The sequence below is a fragment of the Thalassophryne amazonica genome, chromosome 9 (genome assembly GCF_902500255.1).
Source record: "Thalassophryne amazonica chromosome 9, fThaAma1.1, whole genome shotgun sequence".
In the NCBI taxonomy this organism is placed as follows: Eukaryota; Metazoa; Chordata; class Actinopteri; order Batrachoidiformes; family Batrachoididae; genus Thalassophryne; species Thalassophryne amazonica.
This window is the reverse complement of record NC_047111.1, coordinates 78,129,862-78,156,256: the sequence shown is the minus strand read 5'-3', so window position 1 is coordinate 78,156,256 and position 26,395 is coordinate 78,129,862. Positions and strand designations below refer to the sequence as shown.

At 41.9% G+C, this 26,395-nt stretch overlaps 1 protein-coding gene across 2 annotated transcripts in view; it reads left to right on the top strand.

The window, feature by feature from the left end:
- Window positions 1–26,395, top strand: part of LOC117517453 (gamma-aminobutyric acid receptor subunit rho-3-like) — a 50,817-nt gene that overhangs the window by 15,716 nt on the left and 8,706 nt on the right. For both annotated transcript variants that reach the window (XM_034178472.1, XM_034178471.1), the window contains 4 exons: window positions 8,481–8,548; window positions 8,640–8,863; window positions 23,973–24,055; window positions 25,873–26,010. In XM_034178472.1, the coding sequence (XP_034034363.1) occupies window positions 8,481–8,548; window positions 8,640–8,863; window positions 23,973–24,055; window positions 25,873–26,010 (513 nt within the window). The remainder of the gene's footprint in view (window positions 1–8,480; window positions 8,549–8,639; window positions 8,864–23,972; window positions 24,056–25,872; window positions 26,011–26,395) is intronic.

Genomic DNA, 26,395 nt, shown 5'->3' with positions numbered 1-26,395 from the left:
GAAAGCTGAAACAAACCATTTCACCTCATGAAATATTTGTACCATTGAACTCATAAACATTCATTATTTGTATGTGTGTGTATATATATATATATATATATATATATATATATATATATATATATATATATATATATATATATATATATATATATATATATATATATATATACGAGGGCTGTCAATAAAGTAACGGTCCTTTTTATTTTTTTCAAAAACTATATGGATTTCATTCATATGTTTTTACGTCAGACATGCTTGAACCCTCGTGCGCATGCGTGAGTTTTTCCACGCCTGTCGGTGACGTCATTCGCCTGTGAGCACTCCTTGTGGGAGGAGTCGTCCAGCCCCTCGTCGGAATTCCTTTGTCTGAGAAGTTGCTGAGAGACTGGCGCTTTGTTTGATCAAAATTTTTTCTAAACCTGTGAGACACATCGAAGTGGACACGGTTAGAAAAATTAAGATGGTTTTCAGTGAAAATTTTAACGGCTGATGACAGATTTTGAGGTGATTCTGTCGCTTTAAGGACTTCCCACGGAGCGAGACGTCGCTCAGCGCTCTCAGCCGCCGTCGTCAGCCTGTTCAAGCTGAAAACCTCCACATTTCAGGCTCTATTGATCCAGGACGTCGTGAGAGAACAGAGAAGTTTCAGAAGAAGTCGGTTTCAGCATTTTATCTGGATATTCCACTGTTAAAGGAGATTTTTTTAATGAAAGACATGCGGACGGGTCCGCGCGTCGGGACGCAGCCGCCGCGACGCTCCGCCACAGGAAAAACACCTCTGTTGAAAGCCTTAAGGACAAGTTGGAACATGTCCTGCCTTTTAAACAATTTCTCATATACTCACTCCACTGAAAGCCATCAAAAGTCGCCTGGATTTTACAAATGGTTATCAACACGGAGGTGTTTTTCCTGTGCCGCCGCACCGCGTCGGCTGCGTCCCGACGCGCGGATCCGTCCGCACGTCTTTCATTAAAAAAATCTCCTTTAACAGTGGAATATCCAGATAAAATGCTGAAACCGACTTCTTCTGAAACTTCTCTGTTCTCTCACGACGTCCTGGATCAATAGAGCCTGAAATGTGGAGGTTTTAAGTTTGAAACAGGCTGATGACGGTGCCTGGGACCGCTGCACGACGTCTCGCACCGTGAAAAGTCCTTAAAGTGACAGAATCACCTCAAAATCTCTCATCAGCGGTTAAAATTTTCACTGAAAACCAGCTTAATTTTTCGAACCATGTCCACTTCGATGTGTCTCACAGGTTTAGAAAAAATTTTGATCAAACAAAGCGCCAGTCTCTCAGCAACTTCTCAGACAAAGGAATTCCGACGAGGGGCTGGACGACTCCTCCCACAAGGAGTGCTCACAGGCGAATGACGTCACCGACAGGCATGGAAAAACTCACGCATGCGCACGAGGGTTCAAGCATGTCTGACGTAAAAACATATGAATGAAATCCATATAGTTTTTGAAAAAAATAAAAAGGACCGTTACTTTATTGACAGCCCTCGTATATATATATATATATATATATATATATATATATATATATATATATATATATATCACAAATAACTTACCAGATTGTGCCCATTTTTTTTTTCTCATTCATTAAAAGTATTCCATGCAATTTAAGTTCATTTCAGGTGGGTGTTTAACCAACTTATTTCAAAAAAAGGGGGTGGGCGGATGCTTGGCCCTGGGCCCTCCAATGGGCACACAGGGTACGAATTTTTGCCCAGCTGTTTTCATTCAGGGAGGGAGGATGTCTTAGTGGTTAGCACTGCTGCCTCACAGCAAGATGGTCCTGGGATCACTTCCCACTTGGGCCTTTCTGTGTGTAGTTTGCATGTTCTACCCATGTTTACTTGGGTTCTCTCTGGGCAGTCTGGCTTCCTCCCACTTCTGAAGACGTGCAGTTTAAGTGAATTGATGATTCTAAATTGACCGTAGGTGTGAGTGCGGGTGTGAATGTGTGTGTCTGTCTATATATGGCCCTGCGACAGACTGGTAGGGTGTACCCTGCCTCACGCCCTATGACTGCTGGGATAAGCTCCTGACCCCCCTCTCTCCATGACCCTTGATTAGAGTAAGCGGGTATAGAAAATGGATGAATGGATGAGTGTGTGAGTGTGCATGCATTTGTCTGTCTATATGTCGTCCTGTGATAGACCGTCGTGCTGTCCAGGGTGTACCCCGCCATTCATTTGAATGAATGAATGTTTCCAAACATTATTTGGTTCTTTTTGTGGATATTGCCAGTGCAGTTGTTTCTCTTGTTTTATTTATGTTTTGTTTGTTTGTGGGTGTGACAGTTTTCTTTTTGTTTGCCTTTTCGGGCATAGATGGATGGAGCTTTGTTTTAAGATTGCAGTATTTTGAGAAGGTTGAGTTCTCTTCTGAATGCTGCGGACTACAGATTACTTTGTCTTTTATTTTTCAAGCTCTCTCGCAGTCGTGATGAAGGCGTCAGTTTTGGTGTTACGTTTTGCTGGCCTGCTCTATTTGTAGGCTTTGGTTCCTGTCAAGCATTTTTTGCTGGAAACTGTGCTCTATATCTCGGTATTGCGGTGCAGCTTTGCTCCTCCTTGTGGGGTGGTTGGGTACTCCTTCTGCTGGAGTGACTGGTCTGTGGTCATCTCTCGCTGTCTGACCCGTTGCTGTGCACATCCTCTGCCACAGGGCCAGGGTGCTCTGTGCCATGTGGTGTTTACCGTGACCTTGGCCCCCCTGTGTGCTGTGGGGCTGCACCTGTGGTTTGGGGACAGTTGGCATTGATAGAACTCTACACAATCATTACATTATCACACATTTTATTGCATTCATCCTCACAGGTTTACACAGGTGCATCCATGTAATTTCCACTTACTTAATACACTGTTTAACTTACTGTGTATAAAACTACATATTTTTTTGACTGTTGCCAATATTCCCATGAACACCTCCATTATTAACCCTCTGGAGTCCAGGGTATATTTGGGCGTTTTTGACTACTTTTGGTTTTACCTTCATAATTCAAGTTTTTAAAAAAACTGTTTACTTTGCCTTGTTTGGTGTCATTTTTTTTCAGCACAACCTCACCTGTGTGACTTTACAGTTTTTCTCCCATTCTGACATCCTGTAATAACACGGAGAACCTAATTTCACGTAAAACATGAATTTCAAACATGAAAAAATGTTGGGGTTTTTTGTTGTTGTTGTTTGTTTTTTACTGGGGAACATCTTTAAGAAACCATTTTTAGAACTTAGAATGCAAATATAAATTGTAAAGTTCAAAAATGTGTAAAAATGTAGCAAAACAAAGTTATATACATCTATTTGCATTAAAATGCAGTAGTGCTTCAGATGTTTTATTATACAGCAATTTACATGCAATAACATGCCACACAAATTATATTTATGCCACTCAGATAAACATTCATGTCCAAAGCAAGACTTCTCTGACAGGTATTGATTGGTCTTTAGAATGACCTGATACTTTGTCATTTCTGCTGCTGGCCACTTGGAGGCATCATTTGGCTCTGGTGGCTTTTTTTTTCTCAAGAGCAATCCCACATGGAGTCCACCAACAATCCACGTGAAATCGGTGGTTTTGATTGGTTTACATCACGTGTTATTCCAGCAACGATAAAGGAGAATGCGTTCCCCCCGTGCGTGCTGAATGCAGCTCCTTTGCAATCAAATATGTGGGTTTATGATCAATTTTGGTTTGGTTTAGAATGTGCATTTAACACTAAATCATAAAGGGACAGTTAGGGTTTCTTTCACCTTGTAATTGCTGCAGGCAGAGAAGAGAAAAGGGGCAGAGAAGTCCCGTTTGAATGCGTGTTGGACAAGTGCATGAATGGAGAACCGCACCACACACATTAAGCCTCTGTCACACATAGCAAGAATGTGCAGGAACCATGCCCGACATGGAAAATATTGCCATAATCCGGCGCAGTCGGGAGAAAAAGAAGTGTGTTCAGCCTGCACACCTGCACGATGGCATCTAAAGCGCATGTAGACAACAGATAGATGATACAGACTGCCATCAGATGGCTATTAAAGGCGCTGTTCCTTATGTTCCTTATGCGCATGTGCGCATAAGGAACTGCAGTCAGCCATGTGTGTGTGTGTGTGTGTGTGTGTGTGTGTGTGTGTGTGTGTGTGTGTGTGTGTGTGTGCATAATGTTGCATGACACACTAAGCGTGCTGACAGTTTGCTGGCAGTGTACCTTGCTGTGCCCTGCGTCAGATGGAGCCTTTCCAGGGAACTTTAATTTCTTTTTTCTTTTTTGCACACTTCAGGAGCACAACACAACTATGGACACTGCAATGGTTGGATTATCACATGGGATGCACTTTTTTATTTTGGGTGAGAGGATTTTAACCACAGGCTGCCGGTTTCAGCTCCACGTCTACGTCCACGTTGTGAAACACTCCTGGACGGCTGTTGGAGGTGAGATTCATGTTTATTAATTCTGTCACGTCCTGGCACAACAGTTTCATGTCATATCTCCTAAGGAGTAGAAGGTGATCATTTATTACAGTGTGAGATCCATTCAGCTCCAAGCCTGATGCCTGCAATGACGTGTTACTGCGCACCACAGAGAGGTGCAGCTGCCCATGTTATATATAGTTATGATGGAGACAATATTCGCATTATTTACATCACCCATGGGAAGGAATACTATCTGTCCTGTAAGGTCTATTATAGATATAACAGCCAGATCTGCAGCGCCGTGCGCTGTGCAACACATTGACGCGCAGTGGACATGGTGCTTTCAGTTTGTTCATGCTGTGTTCACATCCCCTGCACATGGATAGCTGCATGCCACATACATATCAAGAATCAATGGTTCCTTTGTACTCCAGGGGACAGTGGAGGTGGACATTATAAGTGGGTAAGTGGCATGTGCAGGTCATGCTGGCAGCCTTTGCCATGCCCGATCCATCTCGAGGTTCCCTCATACGCGCTCAAATCATTTTGGATCCTGTTTATGCCGCCTTCAGAATATGTAAATTGTGGTCAGATGGTGCTTAGACCTCCGTCGGATAGGTGTCCCATCTCGACGGCGCCCGAGGGTTTTGAACATGTGCATCACATTCGGGGCTGCTGGCCGATTCTGACTAACTATGTGGACTCTCGCAGATGGCTGTCAGAGTGTTTTGGAACTGAAACCCGACACTTTTGGATGTGTGCCGATTCATCATTCTGACACCATTCTGCATGAATCTGGCTATGTGTGACAGGAGTATTACAATAATAACGCAGCAAAAACCTTCCAAAAATGATTAATCATTATTCAAATTTTACTGAGTCGATCAACAAAATTTAAAAACTGGTTTAAAGGTTGAAGTCTACACTTTCAACAAACATTCAAACTGAAACTGAAACCATGGGGAATTTGGTGGGAGGAATGCTTAATTCGGTCATGTGACTATTGACGCGGATACGCGTCAAATGACTCCAGAGGGTTAAGCATGTACAGCTTTGCTTTTGTACAACCATTTCCAGGGTGTCCAAAAAACAGTGTCATAAAATCATTTGACTCTAATTCTGCAATGGCTAACCTGAATTCAATTTTTTTTTTCCAGACATCAAGATATATGTGGGCAACATGGTGGCTTAGTGTTTAGCACTGTTGCCTCACAGCAAAAAGGTCATGAGTTCGATTCCCACCTGTGACCTTTCTGTGTGGAGTTTGCATGTTCTCTCCGTGTTTGTGTGGGTTCTCTCCGGGTGCTCCGGCTTCCTCCTACATCCAAAGGCATGCAGGTTAGGTGGACTGTAATCTTGAAACTGTCCATAGGTGTGAGTGTGTTTGTTTATGTGTGGCCCTGTGACAGACTGGCATCCTGTCCAGGGTGTACCCTGCCTCATGCCCTATGACTGCTGGGATAAGCTCCAGCCTCCCGTGACCCTTAACTGGAGTAAGCGGTTGAAGATGAGTGAGATATATATGAGGAATTCCTTCTGATGTAGTTTGAGACTGATCCAATGAGGATGCCACTTCGAGCATAAAGGGAAACTGGTGGAATTCTACTTTGAGGCCAAATCCATCATGCACATCTTGTGAATGCCATAACTCTTGCAAACGGAGATGAAATTAGAAATGAACACCAGGGATAAAATTCCTTGAGATATGCTTCAAGATGACATATGACACATATCAGTGTCTAAAGGTGTATAGATTTTCTATGGCTTTATTTTTGTGGCACTTTTTTGGGGGACACCCTGTATATGAATCACACACTATGGCCTCCCTAGTCACAAAATCTCAACCCAATAAAATACCTGTGAGAGATTTTGGACCCATGTGTTAAATAGCACTGTTCACCACCACCACCAAATAGAAAATATCAATTGAAAAAAACGGTGTTCCATTCCTCCAGTGGAGTTTCAAAATATTGGAAAATCAGTGTCTTAAGGATGTAGCAAGTGAGTTTTGGGAATGTCTGTCTGCATTTCAATATGCTAAGAGATTAGATAAGAGAGTATTTAAGTAATTAATGTATTAATTATGGGTGTGGGTTGGGTGTGACATGAATGACACCAAACTTTAAGAGTTGTGTGTGATTGAACCTGGGGTATTGCTGTTTAGATGGAGGACTCAGGAGATGACAGAAGTGAGGGGTTTTCTGCAAAGAAATAGATCACACATTAAGCAGATCATTTCTACCAGGAGAGTTAGTGGGTTAAAGGAACATACACTCAACAAAAATATAAACGCAACACTTTTGGTTTTGCTCCCATTTTGTACGAGACGAACTCAAAGATCTAAAACTTTTTCCACATACACAATATCACCATTTCCCTCAAATATTGTTCACAAACCAGTCTAAATCTGTGATAGTGAGCACTTCTCCTTTGCTGAGATAATCCATCCCACCTCACAGGTGTGCCATATCAAGATGCTGATTAGACACCATGATTAGTGCACAGGTGTGCCTTAGACTGCCCACAATAAAAGGCCGCTCTGAAAGGTACAGTTTTATCACACAGCACAATGCCACAGATGTCGCAAGATTTGAGGGAGCGTGCAATTGGCATGCTGACAGCAGGAATGTCAACCAGAGCTATTGCTCGTGTATTGAATGTTCATTTCTCTACCATAAGCCATCTCCAAAGGCGTTTCAGAGAATTTGGCAGTACATCCAACCAGCCTCACAACCGCAGACCATGTGTAACCACACCAGCCCAGGACCTCCACATCCAGCATGTTCACCTCCAGCATCGTCTGAGACCAGCCACTCGGACAGCTGCTGAAACAATCGGTTTGCATAACCAAAGAATTTCTGCACAAACTGTCAGAAACCGTCTCAGGGAAGCTCATCTGCATGCTCGTCGTCCTCATCGGGGTCTCGACCTGACTCCAGTTCGTCGTCGCAACTTCGCACAGCCATTGAAGAGGAGTGGACCAACATTCCACAGGCCACAATTGACAACCTGATCAACTTTATGCGAAGGAGATGTGTTGCACTGCATGAGGCAAATGGTGGTCACACTAGATACTGACTGGTATCCCCCCCAATAAAACAAAACTGCACCTTCCAGAGTGGCCTTTTATTGTGGGCAGTCTAAGGCACACCTGTGCAATAATCATGGTGTCTAATCAGCATCTTGATATGGCACACCTGTGAGGTGGGATGGATTATCTCAGCAAAGGAGAAGTGCTCACTATCACAGATTTAGACTGGTTTGTGAACAATATTTGAGGGAAATGGTGATATTGTGTATGTGGAAAAAGTTTTAGATCTTTGAGTTCATCTCATACAAAATGGGAGCAAAACCAAAAGTGTTGCATTTATATTTTTGTTGAGTATATTTAATACAGAGGTGGATAAAGAGTTGTAATTTTGATTTGGCCTCAGTCCCAGTCTCGGAGGTGGGATGAGCCAAGGTGATGTTGAATCCTGTCAATAGGACAGGCAAGGGACGGAGCTCATTCCCCATTTTCCCATCCCCAACAGATAGAAACCACCCCCTCCCCCGCCACCACTCTGCCACTGGTGGAGGCAGGGCAGTGGAGGGAGCGTTGAGCAGATAATTGAAAAACAGCGAGCGGTAATGGAGATGGGGAAGCTTTTAAAGGACGCACCTGAGTGTTACTTGTTTCTGATGGTGAAAAGCGGTGGCATCCGTTTATGATTATTTGCCCAGCTGTAGACAATTAGCTGATTGTGACAGACACTGAATAGTGAGTCCTCTGGTAGAACTGACATTATGCTTCATTTCCGGAAGCAACAGCATCTACCAAAGCTCCCTGAGGTGAAGAAGGTGAGCACCTTATTCCTGCAAATCCTCCTCCTCTGTCTTGCTCTTTGACCAGATTTTTGCTGCCAATTGTTTTCTGTCACCGCATGATAGAAATGCACCAACACTGTGCCCAACTACATCTTATTTTAAGATGAGTGTTGTCTCTGGTACATGCAGAAACAAATGTGATCTAGCTGTTGGTCAAACAAACATCAACATCCTCTGTGATGTTTCGCAGGTTCAGCTGTTCCTGTAGGCATCGACGTCCAGGTGGAAAGTATCGACAGCATATCTGAAGTAAACATGGTACGTACAGCTGATATTCTTAAACAACACCAACATACAAATCACTCTCTCTGAGCACTTGTGGTTCATTTTTTTGTTTGTTTTTTTGTAGGACTTCACTATGACTTTGTACCTGAGGCACTACTGGCAGGACGCCCGCCTCGGCTTTCCCTCCAGCAACAACAAGAGCCGCACCTTCGACTCGCGGCTTGTGAGAAAGATCTGGGTTCCTGATGTGTTTTTTGTCCACTCTAAACGCTCATTTATCCATGACACAACCACGGATAACATCATGTTAAGGGTTTATCCTGATGGCAATATTCTGTACAGTGTCAGGTAGGGGTGTGCTTCCCTCCCTTATAAATTGATCCAATATATATCTAGATACATGAGCTATCATATAATTCAGAGGTGCTACTTTTTATTATGGAATAATGTGATTCAGTGCAATTCTGTTCAGTGTGGTAAAATTCTTTGTTTCATGTATACATTTAATTTCCATGAAAAATTAGTATAAGCCAAAAGTGTCACCGCTTACCTATACATATTTCTTGCAAAACTTCTTCAGGTTTTGCTACTATGATCCAGCTTATTGGAGCTGCCTTTGCGTCAGCTTTCATTCACCACTGGGGGCAGCACTATGTACAGTACGAGAAAGCACAGCATAAAAGAAGCACAGAAGAAGAAATCAGCCATTGTTAGCATACCAAAAAAAGTGTATCATAACATTTATCCATTATACTGTCTATAGACATGCTAATTTTGCTTTTGTCTTGCAAAGTTAATGTTCTTGGGACTAGTCTCTTGAGAGTTTGAAGACACAGAAGTAGCTTAATTCAACCAATTTGTAAGATTAAATTGAGCCATTGACCAGTTCATAGTGCATTAAGATGGATTCAGGGGTCTGTGTATCGATAACTTTACAGTCATCTATGACTTGACTTTTTTTTTTTTTTTTTTTTTGTATCAGTTAATTGTTAAAAGTCTATGATTAGGTAAAAAGGTCAGCATCACTCTGTCCAGTTTGTGCAGAAAATGGATGACACTTATGTGGTTAATGGTGTAACAAGGTGAAGTCCAGATTGAAAAAATGCTTTGACTGGCTTAGCTAGTGGGGAATTCTCCTTTAGCAGACCTGGTTACAGCCTTGGTCTCAAGTGCAAGCAATCTGGTGTTCAAACTCCACTGTGGCCACAAAGATATGTCATTTGGTCACAATGTGACAAAAGCAGAGGTGGGATGAAGTCACCATCAAGTCACTTTCAAGTCATGAATCAACAAGTCCCAAGTTAAGTCTCAAGTCATAATGACCACCAGTTGTTTGCAAGCTGACTTGACTTGAGACTTGCAGATTAATGACTTGAGAGTGACTTCGTCCCACCTCTGGACAAAAGCATTTCAAAAAAGTTATCAATTAAACATGAAATACTCCACTTATTCCGCACAGAACACCTCAAACAAGAATATGAGGCAACATAGCCCCTTCACACATAGCACAAATAGGTACGAATCAGGGCAAATCAAGGCAAAACAGCCCGAATGAGCGAAGTCCAAAAACATCAAGCTGGCATTGGGAGGAACACACAGTCGGGCAGGCGTGAACGATCCCGTTGCGATGGTTTCGTGCACGAGCATGAACTAACATAGTGCGAGCAGCTGGAGCATGTGGCACCACATCGCGCCACTGCTGTGGAGAAAAAAAGAACCCCACACACCATAAATAACACCACAATTTCCAATATGTAATCCCTCTTATTCAAGTGGACAAAACAAGTATGATCCCTCTGTGCCTCTGTATATGACCCATGCTGCTGTTGAGATGTCTGGACCTGGATGTCACAGCTGAAGAACATGTACCATCTTTTGAAGGACATGACCTTACAATTGTCCACTGTGAGGCATGTGTGTGTGCCTGCTGTCCTCACATGGAAATAAATAAAACCATATATCGCCTTTGCATGGGCTGCAGCAGGCGCACAGTGCGCACCTCGAAAGGCTATGCCAGGTGAAATGGACCATCAGATCATGTGTACACTCAGCTGATGATCTGAATGTCACGTCACCCACATGTGAGCTTGACATTCATATTGCCAGTCCTTCAAAATATGATACATGTTCTCAGTGGTGGGCACAGATAACCAAAAAATTAACTTCGATAACAGATAATCAGATAACTGAAAAGTTATGTTTGATAAAGATAAACCGATAAACCACCCAAAAATGTATCAGAAGTTACAGATAACCGATAAATTCCAGTATTGTCTCTGATACATTTGCAACTACTAATTGAATTTGAGTTTTAACACCACAATCGCTTTTGGAAGCAACAAAAGCAACAAAAGATCCATACAATGAGCCCACACTTGTTTGAACATCCTGCCCCATGCTGGAAGCTCTTGTTGACTACACAGCTTATAGCACAGAAGCAAGCTGAAAGCAGCCACAAAGTCAGCTCTCAACCAATCACAATGCTCCGGTCAGGAAGAGGTCTTGGAAAATAAAGTCATACTAACTTATGGTTTGGTGTGAATACTGATAGAATAACTCCCTTAATAGTGTGGTGCGATATGTCATAAAAAGGGCTCCCGTAGGATTTTTGTGCCAAAATTGATTTTTTTTGCTGATTTGACTTGGGTAGGGGTCCAGTTGACTGAAAATAGCGGGGTACAATTTTTCTGACCCCCATAACCCCCTTTTGGAGGGACTTGTTTGCAGAGGATGCAAAAAACCCTCTAAATTACTATCTTCCCCTGTTCTTAGTCACTTCTATTAAACTTTAGAGTCTTTTATGGGTTTTCATTGTTGCTAACTTCATATAAAACTTTTTTTATAAATTGCAGACTCAGCACAGACTGATATTTAAGTCTTTATATTATTAATGGAATAAGGATTTGTTACAATTTACCAGTTTTATCAACTACATGTTACTCATAAATTTTTCAGTGACCACAGTCAGTTTTGGACAGACAGGAATCTTTGGAGATGCTGTGGTTTTTAAGGGAATAATAATTTCAGTGTTAACATTTGGTTTCATGACCAGTTAAGTATGTACTGTACTGTAACAATAACACATGTTATATAAGTAAATAAGGTAAATGTTTTTTGATTAACAATTAGTTTACACAAGATAAAATAGAATAAGATAGAATAAGTTAGAATAAGACACCACACATTATCAAAATAACATCTATAGGTAACTGTATTAAAATATATTTATATTTGTGTGTGTTGTAGATTATGCATAACGGTGAAGTGAGTATCCTTGAAGCTGTGTCTGCAAAATGAGTGCTTGTATCATCTGCAATGAGGGTGAAACATCATCCAAAAGACTTGTTTGTAATCCACAGATGGTTGAAGAACTCCTGGACTGTTGTAAAGAAAGACTAAGCCTTGGGGATACCAGCATTCAAAACCTCACAGAGAGCTTATCAAGTTTGGAACAGTCAAAAAGAAAAGACTTGTTATATCACAGTGAATGCCGTAAACCCCTTGTGAATAAATGTGTAATTAAAAGACTCAGGGAGGGTGCTAAAAAGCGTGATAGATCTAACTCCCCCATAGGTTTCTTTCCTGCTCTAGGTCGCCCCTCATGTTCAAATGCTCCAAACCGTCCAAAAAGGTCAAAAAGTCTATCTAAAGCAGAGGTGTGTCTGTTCTCTTCGTGTTCTTTCTGTGCATCTGAGGCCAAAGAGTCTTTGCATCAGGTTTTTACTGATAGAATGGGTGAAACATTGCTTCAGATAAAGTTGAACACATGTGATGATCATGTCTGAACTTGTGTTTCTGATCTGTTTGATGCTGGTGATGCAGCTGCTCAAGAAAAGTTCTATCACAGAAACTGCTTACGGTCAGCACAGAGAACCTGTCTTTCTGAGGGCCACAGCAATGTGCCTCTGATCCAATCTCTTTGTGATGAAGAGTTACTCATGTTCATTCAAAATACAGTTGTGGATGATTGTGACACAATAAATATGGCTGAGGTGAAAAGATATCAGATAGAGGTCAAGGGTGATGAAAACTACAGAAAACACCTGAAAAGGTTAATCACTGAGCGTCTGCCAAATTTCCAGTTGTCAAATCACTGCGTAAGAATGAGCCTGACAAACTTGTTACCCTGAAGGGTGTTAGCAAAGCTATTGATGTCCACCTAGATTCACTTGACACAGTTGCAAAACTGAGAGTGACAGCTGATATCTTGCGAAGGGAGATAACCAAAAATGAAATCAATATTTTTCATGTTATCCAGGGTGTATCATTATTATGTTGAGTACCCTCCTAACCCCATAGATTAATTTTGGGGCCCTTAGGAGACCCAGCCCCCCAAAATACAGAAAAGCAACAAGCTTGATTTATTGCATGCAGGGTGTATTATTTATGTATTTAGCACCCTTACAAATGAAAAAAAGGACTGTAAGATTGTGAAAATTGGTCTAGAATTGAGGAAGATACGCTTTATACTGTTTGAGGGCCACCCGGGCAGAATGACCCCCATAGAGGGGGGTTACAGGGGTCAGAAAAATTGTACCCCATTATTTTCAGTTAACTGGACCACTAACCAAGTCAAATCAACAAAAAAATCAATTTTGGCACAAAAATCCTACGGAATTACATATCGCACCACACTATAATGTCAATTCTGTCATTTGTACAAAGTTAAAATATAACATACGAGGTCTGTTAGAAAACTATCCGACCTTTTATTTTTTTCAAAAACCGTATGGATTTGAATCACGTGTGATTGCATCAGCCAAGCTTGAACCTTCGTGCGCATGCGTGAGTTTTTTCACGCCTGTCGGTTGCGTCATTCGCCTGTGAGCAGGCTTTGAGTGAGCACTGGTCCTCCCCCCTCGTCGAATTTTCATTGTGAGGAAAATGTCTGAACGGCTGGAGCAGCAATGCATCAAATTTTTCCAGAAACTGTGAGAGACAGCCAGGTGGACACCATTCGGAAAATTCAGATGGCTTTCAGGGACGATTTTATGGGTATCACACAGATTAAGGAGTGTTACAGCCGGTTTAAAGACGGCGCACAATGGCAGAGGGCGTGCCGCGCTCTGAGTGGCGATCGACAAGCTGAAACGACCAGATCATTTCCAAACTGAATGCTGTGTTGATCCAGGAAGTTGTCTGACTACCAGAGAAATGGCAGAAAAGGTGGACATAGCATTTTTTCCGGCACATTCCACTGTTAAAGGAGATTTTGTCATGAAAACAGGAGCGGAGGAATTCGCCACGGAGCCGCTAATGGCGCGGAACGAAAGCACCTCCATGTTGGTCTCACAGGACATGTTGTGGCATGCCCAGCTCTTCGACAATTTCTCGGATACTCACTAGACTGAAAAGCCACCCAAAGCCATCTGAATCTTCTGAATGGTGGAAGAGCTGGGCATGTCCCGTGAGACTTCCAACATGGAGGTGCTTTTTGTTCTGCGTTATTAGCGGCTCCGTCCTGACGCGCAAATTCCGCCGCACGTCTTTCATTACAAAATCTCCTGTAACAGTGTAATGTGCCGAAAAAGTGCTATGTCCACCTCTCTTGCCATTTCTCTGGTAGTCAGACGACGTCCCGGATCAACACAGCCTTCACTTTGGAAATGATCTGGTCCTTACAGCCTGTCGATGGCCGCTCGAAGTGGGGCGTGCCCTCAGCCGCTGTGGGCTGTCTTTAATCCAGTTGTAATGCTCCTTAATCTGCGTGATGCCCATAAGATCTTCACCGAAAGCCATCTGAATTTTCCAAATGGGTTCCACCTGGCTGTCTCTCACAGTTTCTGAAAAAATTTTGATGCAGCAAAGTGGCAGTCGCTCAGCCATTTTCCTGACAATGAAAATCCGCCGAGGGGGCTGGACCACTCCTCCCACAAAGCATGCTCACAGGCGAATCACGCAACCGACAGGTGTGAAAAAAACTTACGCATGCACACGAAGGTTCAAGCTTGGCTGATGCAATCACATGTGATTCAAATCCATATGGTTTTTGCAAAAAATAAAAAGGTCGGATAGTTTTCTAACAGACCTTGTATTTCTTTTAATGTTGAATAATGCACTAATTCTGAGGTTTTGTAACAAACACAGACAGATCGCAAAGGATTCTGCGTAAAATGTGCCTCTGCTAAACACTGATTGGTTCAGTCATTTATTATGTAAACCAACACGTTAATGTGACGTGTGTCGTGTGTTGGTTTTTTATAGATAAATGTGCTTTTGTAAAATATTCCATTTTTTATTTGTAAAAACAGACATTTTTACGGAGCCCTGGAAGTGTCATCACAAAATGTTTTGCATGTGGAGAGAATGTGCGCTCATTTTATTAATTCCGTGTGCACGTTTGATGATGCTGTAAACGTGCACTCAATATTGTCTTGACACATAAATGTTGGCTTTACACTGTGCGAGTTTTGGCCCTTTTTCAGATGATTTTTCATTTGTGCGAGAATTTTTTGGACCGAGTTTCAGGTTAATCGCGCATCCTGCATCATGTAGTGTACATGGAGTAACAAGCTGCGTTTAACATCTCACGACCACCTCCTGATCGCGATCATATGGTCAAATGAAAATCAAACTTGTTTTATATTATTCTGGTCGGCCGTCATGAGGGTATCCTGCTGCTAAAGAGCTACAAGCATCCAACCGTTTGCACTGTGCATGTGCAAACACCACAGAGCTGTCTTGTAATGTTTTTTTGTTGTTGTTTTGTTTTGTTTTTAAACTTTGATGTCTCCCATCGAGAGTTTTTGTAAATTAAGTTTGAAAAAACTTAACTTGTGTTTAAAAATATCATACAGTGTCTGCTCATCTTCAGGACGAATACTGCCATGAACTGCCATGAACACTACTGGCCAGTAGATGGCAGTAGAGACCATGAAAACGTGCCAAAACAAAATTCCAGATAATCCGTGTCTGCTACATTTAAGATGTGTGGAATTTAACAAATGCAAATACAATAACGTCTATAAACCCAGAGAATATATTGACAAGAGTTTTAGGCACTAGAGTTTAATGCTGTTGTCCGTGGAGCCTGAACAGTGTCTGAAATGCATTTGTCCTGTCGTGAACGTACTGAGATTACCCTATCCTACCCATAATGCACTGCTGGGCACAGCATATGCTCACCAAAACCTTAAAAATTAGCACATTACTTTAAAACGAAAACATATATTTGATATTTTCACTTTAGAAAACTTCAGACATGACAGTATTTTTAACAGGTAGGTGGTCAACTAAATTTAAATTTTAAAAATGTTTGCTGCTGTTCAGCTTTTTTTACTATGTTATTGGTCGGATAAAAAATTATCGGAAGATAATTAGTCCGATAATGGTTTTTAAAGTTATCTAAAAAGATAATCCAATAACGAAAACTTATCGGAACTGTGCCCACCACTGCGTGTTCTCCAGCTGTGATGTCCAGATCCAGAGATCTCAACAGCAGTGACTTGTGTCACTCTCCTTTTCTTTGCTCTGTGATTATTTGTTTTAGTTATTTGTTATGTATTTGTGTTTGTAGTTATTGTAGTAATTATTTATATACCTTTCCTGGCTGTGGTCTCTGTGTTTGTAATGTAACACGTCATTTGCACTGAGCGTCATTTCTGGCTGTCAGTGTGGCTGGCCGGTGATCAGCTGAGAGGTGCCTTGCCTTGCTGTGTGCACTCAGATGCGGCTGGTCGGTCCCCATGTGATCACATCTGTACATACATATCAGCACACTTACATGAAATGCACACTTACACACATGCAAGTGTGCATTTCATGCAAGTGTGCTCCCCTTGCACACCACATATGTTGCAGGGAGGGGGGGTGCGGGACTCACGCATGCCATATGTGTTGCGAATGGCCCCACATTTCCTAAGTGCTCCATGAGTGGTATTGGATGTCCGTGGAATTTGGCCAATACCTGCCGAGAGAGGGATCGAATGGGCACTCACAGGGCACACTCTGCCTTTCGGCTGCTGCGGTGCACAAATAGTTGTGGCAACAAGTGTACGAGACATTAGAGGCCACTCACATTTTTCGCCAATGGCATACGCTTCCTTCTTGTGGGCCATTTGACCTCATTCATGCTATGTGCGAAGGGGCCCTAAGGAAGCATTCAGACAATGCACACATTGGATCCATGAGTGACACGTTTTTTTTTTTTTTACTGAAACTGTTCCTTAATTAGCAACCCTAACCCTGTGACAGACTGCCATCCTGTCCAGTGTGTACCCTGACTCTCGCCCTGTAACTGCCAGGATAGGTTCCACCCCTCCATGAACCTTGACTGGAGTAAGCAGCTACCGTGTGCTGGGTAATCAGGAGAGTCGGGAGTTTTCCCGGTGGGCTGGTCCAACCTGGGGCCATTGTGTGGGGGTGTTTATATATATGCATACATATATGACCACCACTAACTGTTAGGCTACACAGCAAGACACTTGGGCTGCTGTATCTTAAAGAGAAGTCATTAAGTGTTATAAATGTTTTACAATCACGAAAATTCACAAGAAAATAACTTAAAACTGCTTCTTTTGCAACGCTGTTATCTTTTCCAAAGCCTAAGGCAGGGACAAATCATTACATGTTGAACACCCCTATGCATTCATTACAGTTAGTTCAGTCCAATCAAACCCTGTGCGCCCAGATGGGACTTGCGCTACTAGTAAGTATAGGAGGAGTGGACTGTGAATGAAAAGATGGATAGAAAAAGGCAGGTGGAGCTGAAAAAGCTAGATTAAGAAAAAGAAAAGCTTTGGAGGAAGATGCTGCCAAGTGTGCAAAGCTCACAGATATTTTTTCAAGAAGACAGAGTGAAGAGGGAAATGGTAAATAGGGCCGGGCATAACAGGCTACATGCCTGTTGATGCCAGGATGTCAGCCATATCAACATTTATAGTACAGTACCACCTCTTCCAGCTACTTACAGACTTCGCTGACTTAAGCTGGACAGACACTGTACGGTATTTTCAATCGTTGTACTTGGCTCCAGCTCAAACTGTGCAACAAAACCGCAGGGTTTAAAAGTTCAGAGTGCACGATTCATGTTCTCACACTGTACACCAGCCTTAGGTGGTGAGTTAACAATACCGTTCTTGTTTTAACTAAGGCGGGCTTACACTGTGCGATTTTTGCCCCTTTTTCAGCCGATTTTTCACTTGTGCGAGAATTTTTTGGATCGCGCCGAGTTTCAGCTTAATCATGCGTCCTGCGTCGTGCAGTCTACATGGAGTAACGAGCTGCGTTTAACATCTCACGACCACCTCCCGATGGAGAATCATATGGTCGGATGAAAATCAAACCTGTTTGATATTTTGGTCGGCCGTCGTAACTCGTGAGGGTTCCGCGGTGTTGAAGCAGCGCTACAAGCGTCTATACGCTTTTTACCTCCCGCAGTGTGCATGTGCAAACACCGGAGAGAGGAAACAGTGATCTCATGTAAAGTCTTGTGTTTTTTTATTGCTTTCCCTCGCAATAACCTAATATCATATTAAAGTTCATGCCTATCAGCGCGCACAGGGAGTGGAATCAGGTGGTGGGAGACTGAATGTATATGCGCGCGCGCACACACACAGCAGACAACAACTGGATTTTGACTGGTGGTTGGCTCTCACTGCGGTATTGTATCACTTCCTGTTCCGGAGCACAGCGGTGTTTTGCTGTATCTGTTAGCTGTTTAATCTGCGCAGTTAGATTGATCTAGTTATCTAGATTATGATTTGTTTCCCAGTGTAATCTTTACGTGCCTTAACTAAAGCACTCCTTCTGTTGAATCACCTCTAAATTATTTACACATTATTCACTTTGCGTGTTTTTAGGAATCCGCTAGCTTAGCGTAGCTACTAGCTCTTAGCCGATTTAGCATGGCGGCTTCTCCTGTCTCTCTCGCACTTTTCTGCTCTGGGTGTGAAATGTTTAGTTATTCCTCGGCCTCCTTTAGCAGTAACGGTACTTGTAATAAGTGTAGCTTATTCGTAGCTTTGGAGGCCAGGCTGGGTGAATTGGAGACTCGGCTCCGCACCGTGGAAAATTCTACAGCTAGTCAGGCCCTGTAGTCGGTGCGGACCAAGGTAGCTTAGCCGCCGTTAGTTACCCCCTGGCAGATCCCGAGCAGCCGGGAAAGCAGGCTGACTGGGTGACTGTGAGGAGGAAGCGTAGCCCTAAACAGAAGCCCCGTGTACACCGCCAACCCGTTCACATCTCTAACCGTTTTTCCCCACTCGACGACACACCCGCCGAGGATCAAACTCTGGTTATTGGCGACTCTGTTTTGCGAAATGTGAAGTTAGTGACACCAGCAACCATAGTCAATTGTCTTCCGGGGGCCAGAGCAGGCGACATTGAAGGAAATTTGAAACTGCTGGCTAAGGCTAAGCGTAAATTTGGTAAGATTGTAATTCACGTCGGCAGTAATGACACCCGGTTACGCCAATCGGAGGTCACTAAAATTAACATTAAATCGGTGTGTAACTTTGCAAAAACAATGTCGGACTCTGTAGTTTTCTCTGGGCCCCTCCCCAATCAGACCGGGAGTGACATGTTTAGCCGCATGTTCTCCTTGAATTGCTGGCTGTCTGAGTGGTGTCCAAAAAATGAGGTGGGCTTCATAGATAATTGGCAAAGCTTCTTGGGAAAACCTGGTCTTGTTAGGAGAGACGGCATCCATCCCACTTTGGATGGAGCAGCTCTCATTTCTAGAAATCTGGCCAATTTTCTTAAATTCTCCAAACCGTGACTATCCAGGGTTGGGACCAGGAAGCAGAGTTGTAGTCTTACACACCTCTCTGCAGCTTCTCTCCCCCTGCCATCCCCTCATTACCCCATCCCCGTAGAGACGGTGCCTGCTCCCAGACCACCAATAACCAGCAAAAATTTATTTAAGCATAAAAATTCAAAAAGAAAAAATAATATAGCACCTTCAACTGCACCACAGACTAAAACAGTTAAATGTGGTCTATTAAACATTAGGTCTCTCTCTTCTAAGTCCCTGTTGGTAAATGATATAATAATTGATCAACATATTGATTTATTCTGCCTTACAGAAACCTGGTTACAGCAGGATGAATATGTTAGTTTAAATGAGTCAACACCCCCGAGTCACACTAACTGTCAGAATGCTCGTAGCACGGGCCGGGGCGGAGGATTAGCAGCAATCTTCCATTCCAGCTTATTAATTAATCAAAAACCCAGACAGAGCTTTAATTCATTTGAAAGCTTGACTCTTAGTCTTGTCCATCCAAATTGGAAGTCCCAAAAACCAGTTTTATTTGTTATTATCTATCGTCCACCTGGTCGTTACTGTGAGTTTCTCTGTGAATTTCAGACCTTTGTCTGACTTAGTGCTTAGCTCAGATAAGATAATTATAGTGGGCGATTTTAACATCCACACAGATGCTGAGAATGACAGCCTCAACACTGCATTTAATCTATTATTAGACTCTATTGGCTTTGCTCAAAAAGTAAATGAGTCCACCCACCACTTTAATCATATCTTAGATCTTGTTCTGACTTATGGTATGGAAATAGAAGACTTAACAGTATTCCCTGAAAACTCCCTTCTGTCTGATCATTTCTTAATAACATTTACATTTACTCTGATGGACTACCCAGCAGTGGGGAATAAGTTTCATTACACTAGAAGTCTTTCAGAAAGCGCTGTAACTAGGTTTAAGGATATGATTCCTTCTTTATGTTCTCTAATGCCATATACCAACACAGTGCAGAGTAGCTACCTAAACTCTGTAAGTGAGATAGAGTATCTCGTCAATAGTTTTACATCCTCACTGAAGACAACTTTGGATGCTGTAGCTCCTCTAAAAAAGAGAGCTTTAAATCAGAAGTGCCTGACTCCGTGGTATAACTCACAAACTCGTAGCTTAAAGCAGATAACCCGTAAGTTGGAGAGGAAATGGCGTCTCACTAACTTAGAAGATCTTCACTTAGCTTGGAAAAAGAGTCTGTTGCTCTATAAAAAAAGCCCTCCGTAAAGCTAGGACATCTTTCTACTCATCACTAATTGAAGAAAATAAGAACAACCCCAGGTTTCTTTTCAGCACTGTAGCCAGGCTGACAAAGAGTCAGAGCTCTATTGAGCTGAGTATTCCATTAACTTTAACTAGTAATGACTTCATGACTTCTTTGCTAACAAAATTTTAACTATTAGAGAAAAAATTACTCATAACCATCCCAAAGACGTATCGTTATCTTTGGCTGCTTTCAGTGATGCCGGTATTTGGTTAGACTCTTTCTCTCCGATTGTTCTGTCTGAGTTATTTTCATTAGTTACTTCATCCAAACCATCAACATGTTTATTAGACCCCATTCCTACCAGGCTGCTTAAGGAAGCCCTACCATTATTTAATGCTTCGATCTTAAATATGATCAATCTATCTTTGTTAGTTGGCTATGTACCACAGGCTTTTAAGGTGGCAGTAATTAAACCATTACTTAAAAAGCCATCACTTGACCCAGCTATCTTAGCTAATTATAGGCCAATCTCCAACCTTCCTTTTCTCCCAAAAATTCTTGAAAGGGTAGTTGTAAAACAGCTAACTGATCATCTGCAGAGGAATGGTCTATTTGAAGAGTTTCAGTCAGGTTTTAGAATTCATCATAGTACAGAAACAGCATTAGTGAAGGTTACAAATGATCTTTTTATGGCCTCGGACAGTGGACTCATCTCTGTGCTTGTTCTGTTAGACCTCAGTGCTGCTTTTGATACTGTGACCATAAAATTTTATTACAGAGATTAGAGCATGCCATAGGTATTAAAGGCACTGCGCTGCGGTGGTTTGAATCATATTTGTCTAATAGATTACAATTTGTTCATGTAAATGGGGAATCTTCTTCACAGACTAAAGTTAATTATGGAGTTCCACAAGGTTCTGTGCTAGGACCAATTTTATTCACTTTATACATGCTTCCCTTAGGCAGTATTATTAGATGGTATTGCTTAAATTTTCATTGTTACGCAGATGATACCCAGCTTTATCTATCCATGAAGCCAGAGGACACACACCAATTAGCTAAACTGCAGGATTGTCTTACAGACATAAAGACATGGATGACCTCTAATTTCCTGCTTTTAAACTCAGATAAAACTGAAGTTATTGTACTTGGCCCCACAAATCTTAGAAACATGGTGTCTAACCAGATCCTTACTGTGGATGGCATTACCCTGACCTCTAGTAATACTGTGAGAAATCTTGGAGTCATTTTTGATCAGGATATGTCATTCAATGCGCATATTAAACAAATATGTAGGACTGCTTTTTTGCATTTACGCAATATCTCTAAAATCAGAAAGGTCTTGTCTCAGAGTGATGCTGAAAAACTAATTCATGCATTTATTTCCTCTAGGCTGGACTATTGTAATTCATTATTATCAGGTTGTCCTAAAAGTTCCCTAAAAAGCCTTCAGTTAATTCAAAATGCTGCAGCTAGAGTACTGACGGGGACTAGAAGGAGAGAGCATATCTCACCCATATTGGCCTCTCTTCATTGGCTTCCTGTTAATTCTAGAATAGAATTTAAAATTCTTCTTCTTACTTATAAGGTTTTGAATAATCAGGTCCCATCTTATCTTAGGGACCTCGTAGTACCATACCACCCCAATAGAGCGCTTCGCTCTCAGACTGCAGGCTTACTTGTAGTTCCTAGGGTTTGTAAGAGTAGAATGGGAGGCAGAGCCTTCAGCTTTCAGGCTCCTCTCCTGTGGAACCAGCTCCCAATTCAGATCAGGGAGACAGACACCCTCTCTACTTTTAAGATTAGGCTTAAAACTTTCCTTTTTGCTAAAGCTTATAGTTAGGGCTGGATCAGGTGACCCTGAACCATCCCTTAGTTATGCTGCTATAGACGTAGACTGCTGGGGGGTTCCCATGATGCACTGTTTCTTTCTCTTTTTGCTCTGTATGCACCACTCTGCATTTAATCATTAGTGATCGATCTCTGCTCCCCTCCACAGCATGTCTTTTTCCTGGTTCTCTCCCTCAGCCCCAACCAGTCCCAGCAGAAGACTGCCCCTCCATGAGCCTGGTTCTGCTGGAGGTTTCTTCCTGTTAAAAGGGAGTTTTTCCTTCCCACTGTAGCCAAGTGCTTGCTCACAGGGGGTCGTTTTGACCGTTGGGGTTTTACATAATTATTGTATGGCCTTGCCTTACAATATAAAGCGCCTTGGGGCAACTGTTTGTTGTGATTTGGCACTATATAAAAAAATTGATTGATTGATTGATTGATTTACGACAGATGAGCACAGCTGTAAGACTCCGTATGAAATATAGTTATTTATACAACAGTGTAAGTAGTAACACCTGTTATGAATGTTTGTTTTCTTTTTTACCGTCCTCTCATGAATCATGTTGCTGTCTGCTGTGTGTGCGCGTGCATATACGTTCAGTCTCCCCCACCTGATTTCACTCACTGTGCGCGCTGATAGGCATGAAATAATTTTTTGTTTTTTTTAAAGAAACGCGACCCCGACATGTCGTTTTTGAACGTACATTGTGAGCAGTCAGATCGCATCAGAGCATCAGTGTGAGAACATGAATCGTGCGCCCTGAACTTTTAAACCCTGCACTTTTGACAGACACCCTCTCTACTTTTAAGATTAGGCTTAAAACTTTCCTTTTTGCTAAAGCCTATAGTTAGGGCTGGATCAGGTGACCCTGAACCATCCCTTAGTTATGCTGCTATAGACGTAGACTGCTGGGGGGTTCCCATGATGCACTGTTTCTTTCTCTTTTTGCTCTGTATGCACCACTCTGCATTTAATCATTAGTGATCGATCTCTGCTCCCCTCCACAGCATGTCTTTTTCCTGGTTCTCTCCCTCAGCCCCAACCAATCCCAGCAGAAGACTGCCCCTCCCTGAGCCTGGTTCTGCTGGAGGTTTCTTCCTGTTAAAAGGGAGTTTTTCCTTCCCACTGTAGCCAAGTGCTTGCTCACAGGGGGTCGTTTTGACCGTTGGGGTTTTACATAATTATTGTATGGCCTTGCCTTACAATATAAAGCGCCTTGGGGCAACTGTTTGTTGTGATTTGGCACTATATATAAAAAAAATTGATTGAATTGAATTGATTGAATTTTGTCGCACAGTTTGAGCTGAAGCCGAGTACAACGATTGAAAATATCGTACAGTGTCTGCCCAGCTTAACTAACTTTTACTTTCTATTATAACCCCCCCAGTTTTCACAGTCAGTCAGCACATAGATGCTGGATTTAAATGCCACAGCAGAACTCTTATTATAAAACTCCCGGGCTGAAAAATGTTCCCAGCACGCCCCTGGTAAGCGGGTAGAGAAAATAGATGGCAACCTGTCCCAGTTTATTCAGCCTAAGGCAACAAAATCTTAGCGGTGTACTGTAGATGTATATGTTGGTGAAAATGTGCCATATCAGAAATTATAAGCGAAAATGTCACATTTTCAAATTCAGATGTTGGCTGGTGCTTTTTGTGACTGTAAACTATGTTTCAGGATCACTGTGACTGCACTTTGTTCGATGGACTTCAGTAGTTTCCCTCTGGACACACAGAATTGCTCTTTGGAGCTGGAGAGCTGTGAGTATCTGCAGTGTCACTGATGAGAAAGTTTCACAATGCACATTTTCTCCAGTCACAACAACAGAAGCCTATAACTCCTATAACTCCTATAACTCTGGTGGCTCCCCTCATTCACTCATTCTTGCACAGTTGTTCAGTTTTTGAGAACCGGCTCTTCTAGACAGATCTGACATACAGTATCACGCTGTATTTTTTTTTAATAATTGTTGTAAATGAAGTCTAAGACATATTCAGTGACTTGGAAATGCCCATGTATTCGCCCCTTGACTTGTCAAAACAAAACTGGCTGTAAGAGTGATAATTATTGTAAATTCACAGGCTGCCAATATGTCAAATATACATTATAGTATTTCTGTATTTTTATTTCACTGTATGTTCATGGACATTAAAACATTTTATTTAATATTCTAATTGTGCAAAATTAGTTCACTTGTATTTATTTCTATTCTTTGCACAGAATTCAGGAATGCCACAAGATGTGTGTATATAATGAAAAATATTGCAAACATGCAACGACAACAGAGCAAACTTTTTACAGATGCCAGTAATGGAGTGAATAGGGGAACATAACATTACAACTGGTACTGAGGGTGAGATTTATTTGTATATCCCTTTTTTAGTTTTTCAGTAACTTTTGTTTATTTTTGTTTGCTTTTAGCCGAAATACTGAAGTGAAGTATCATGGCATTAGTCAAAGTTTTCTAAAAGAAATGGTCTATGTGTTTTTCAAAAGAAAAAAGTCAAGTCAAATCAGTGGCATGCAACAGGAAAATTTCTGTTAAGGATGGAGACTCGAACGTATCTCAGTATACCCTATCACAGATAATAATCCTTGACTTTCTCTCTCCCTCCTCTATTTTCTGTGTTGTTTCTCCTTTCTTTTCTTTCTTTGATGCCCAAAAGTGAAAATGGTACTACTGCTTTGTTGTCATTGTCTGTCAGATCCCTGCAGTTGCTGGGGAATAACCCCAAGGCAACAGAATGCAAACCAAACCACGTGACCCCCAGCTTCACTTTCATGTCATAGCAATGAGCGGCTTTCCCATAATGCCAACATTCGGAACAGTTTGGGTTTAAATCTGCTAGAAAAAAAGGCTAATTCTGCCAAGCGTATGTGGAATCATTTGCAATACTTTGATGAATGGCTCTTTGTTCTGCTTGTCACCAAATTTGAGTGATTTGTCACTCAGAAATGGACAAAATGCCAAAATTCTGTGACGTTTGAAGTGACATTTTGTGATCTAAGTATGCGGTCTGGCAATGGGAGTGAATAAGCAGCCTGGATGTATATTTTGAGCTGCCTAGTGTGTGTAAGAGCTGAGCTAACTGTGGCAGCAGAAATTTTAACAGGTGTCTTTTCACTGGTTATTTCCAGTGTTGTTTTTATTTAAACATATTTGGACTTATATTTATTGGGATACTTTGAACATGTAACACCCAATGGACATTGTAAACCCTTGTACAGTGAGACATAGAAAATGTGGAAATATTTTTTTATTGTAACAGAACCTGAGAAATAAAATTAAAAAGTTAAAACAAAATCAGAGATGCCAATAATTCTGAGCAGGAATGTACATACCATCATACCACTAAGTAACTGCCACCATCTTTTGTTAATCTTTAATCAGGTCAATCTCTCTTCATTCCGTGGGAGATGTGTGCGTTCTGATCCTGGGTTTAGTAGAGATTACATTTTCATTCTGTTCTGCTCCTAACTTAAAGTTGGTTGTAGTTTATTTGATGCTAAGTGATGGATCAACCACAAATGGTGTCAGAGGCGAGTATTCATCTACCCTTTTTCTCCTCTCTTAAAGATGCTTACAATGAGAAAGATCTGATGCTCTACTGGAAGAATGGGAACGATTCATTGCGGACTGATGAGATTGTGCTCTCTCAGTTTTTTGTCGAAGACTTCCAGCCTTCTTTCGGACTTGCCTTCTACAGCAGTACTGGTATGCGAGCCTTCGCTGTGGCACCTCATGGTTCTCTTTAGCCCAGGTTGCAGGGTCTAAGGTTGCAGTCCATTTGGGGCATGTCCAACTCTTTTTTGCTATTTACATGACAGAAAATCTGAGTTAGGTGCATGGCACAAAGGGGCGGAGTTAACTCACCACGTTATTCAGGGGCGTGTTGTGGACAAAATAAATTCACCAGTCAGAACGGTACCTGTCATCGCCTTTGAGATGGAGTGCTGTAAGTTGAATGTAGTTTGTTGTGGTTAAGAAGGCACAGTGAGAAGTGACATGTTGTGTGGCAAATGATTTTGCATGCACAACATGCAGAGCAAACAGAATGTTGACTGTGTTGACTGGTATTACCCCCGTCACACATATGGTA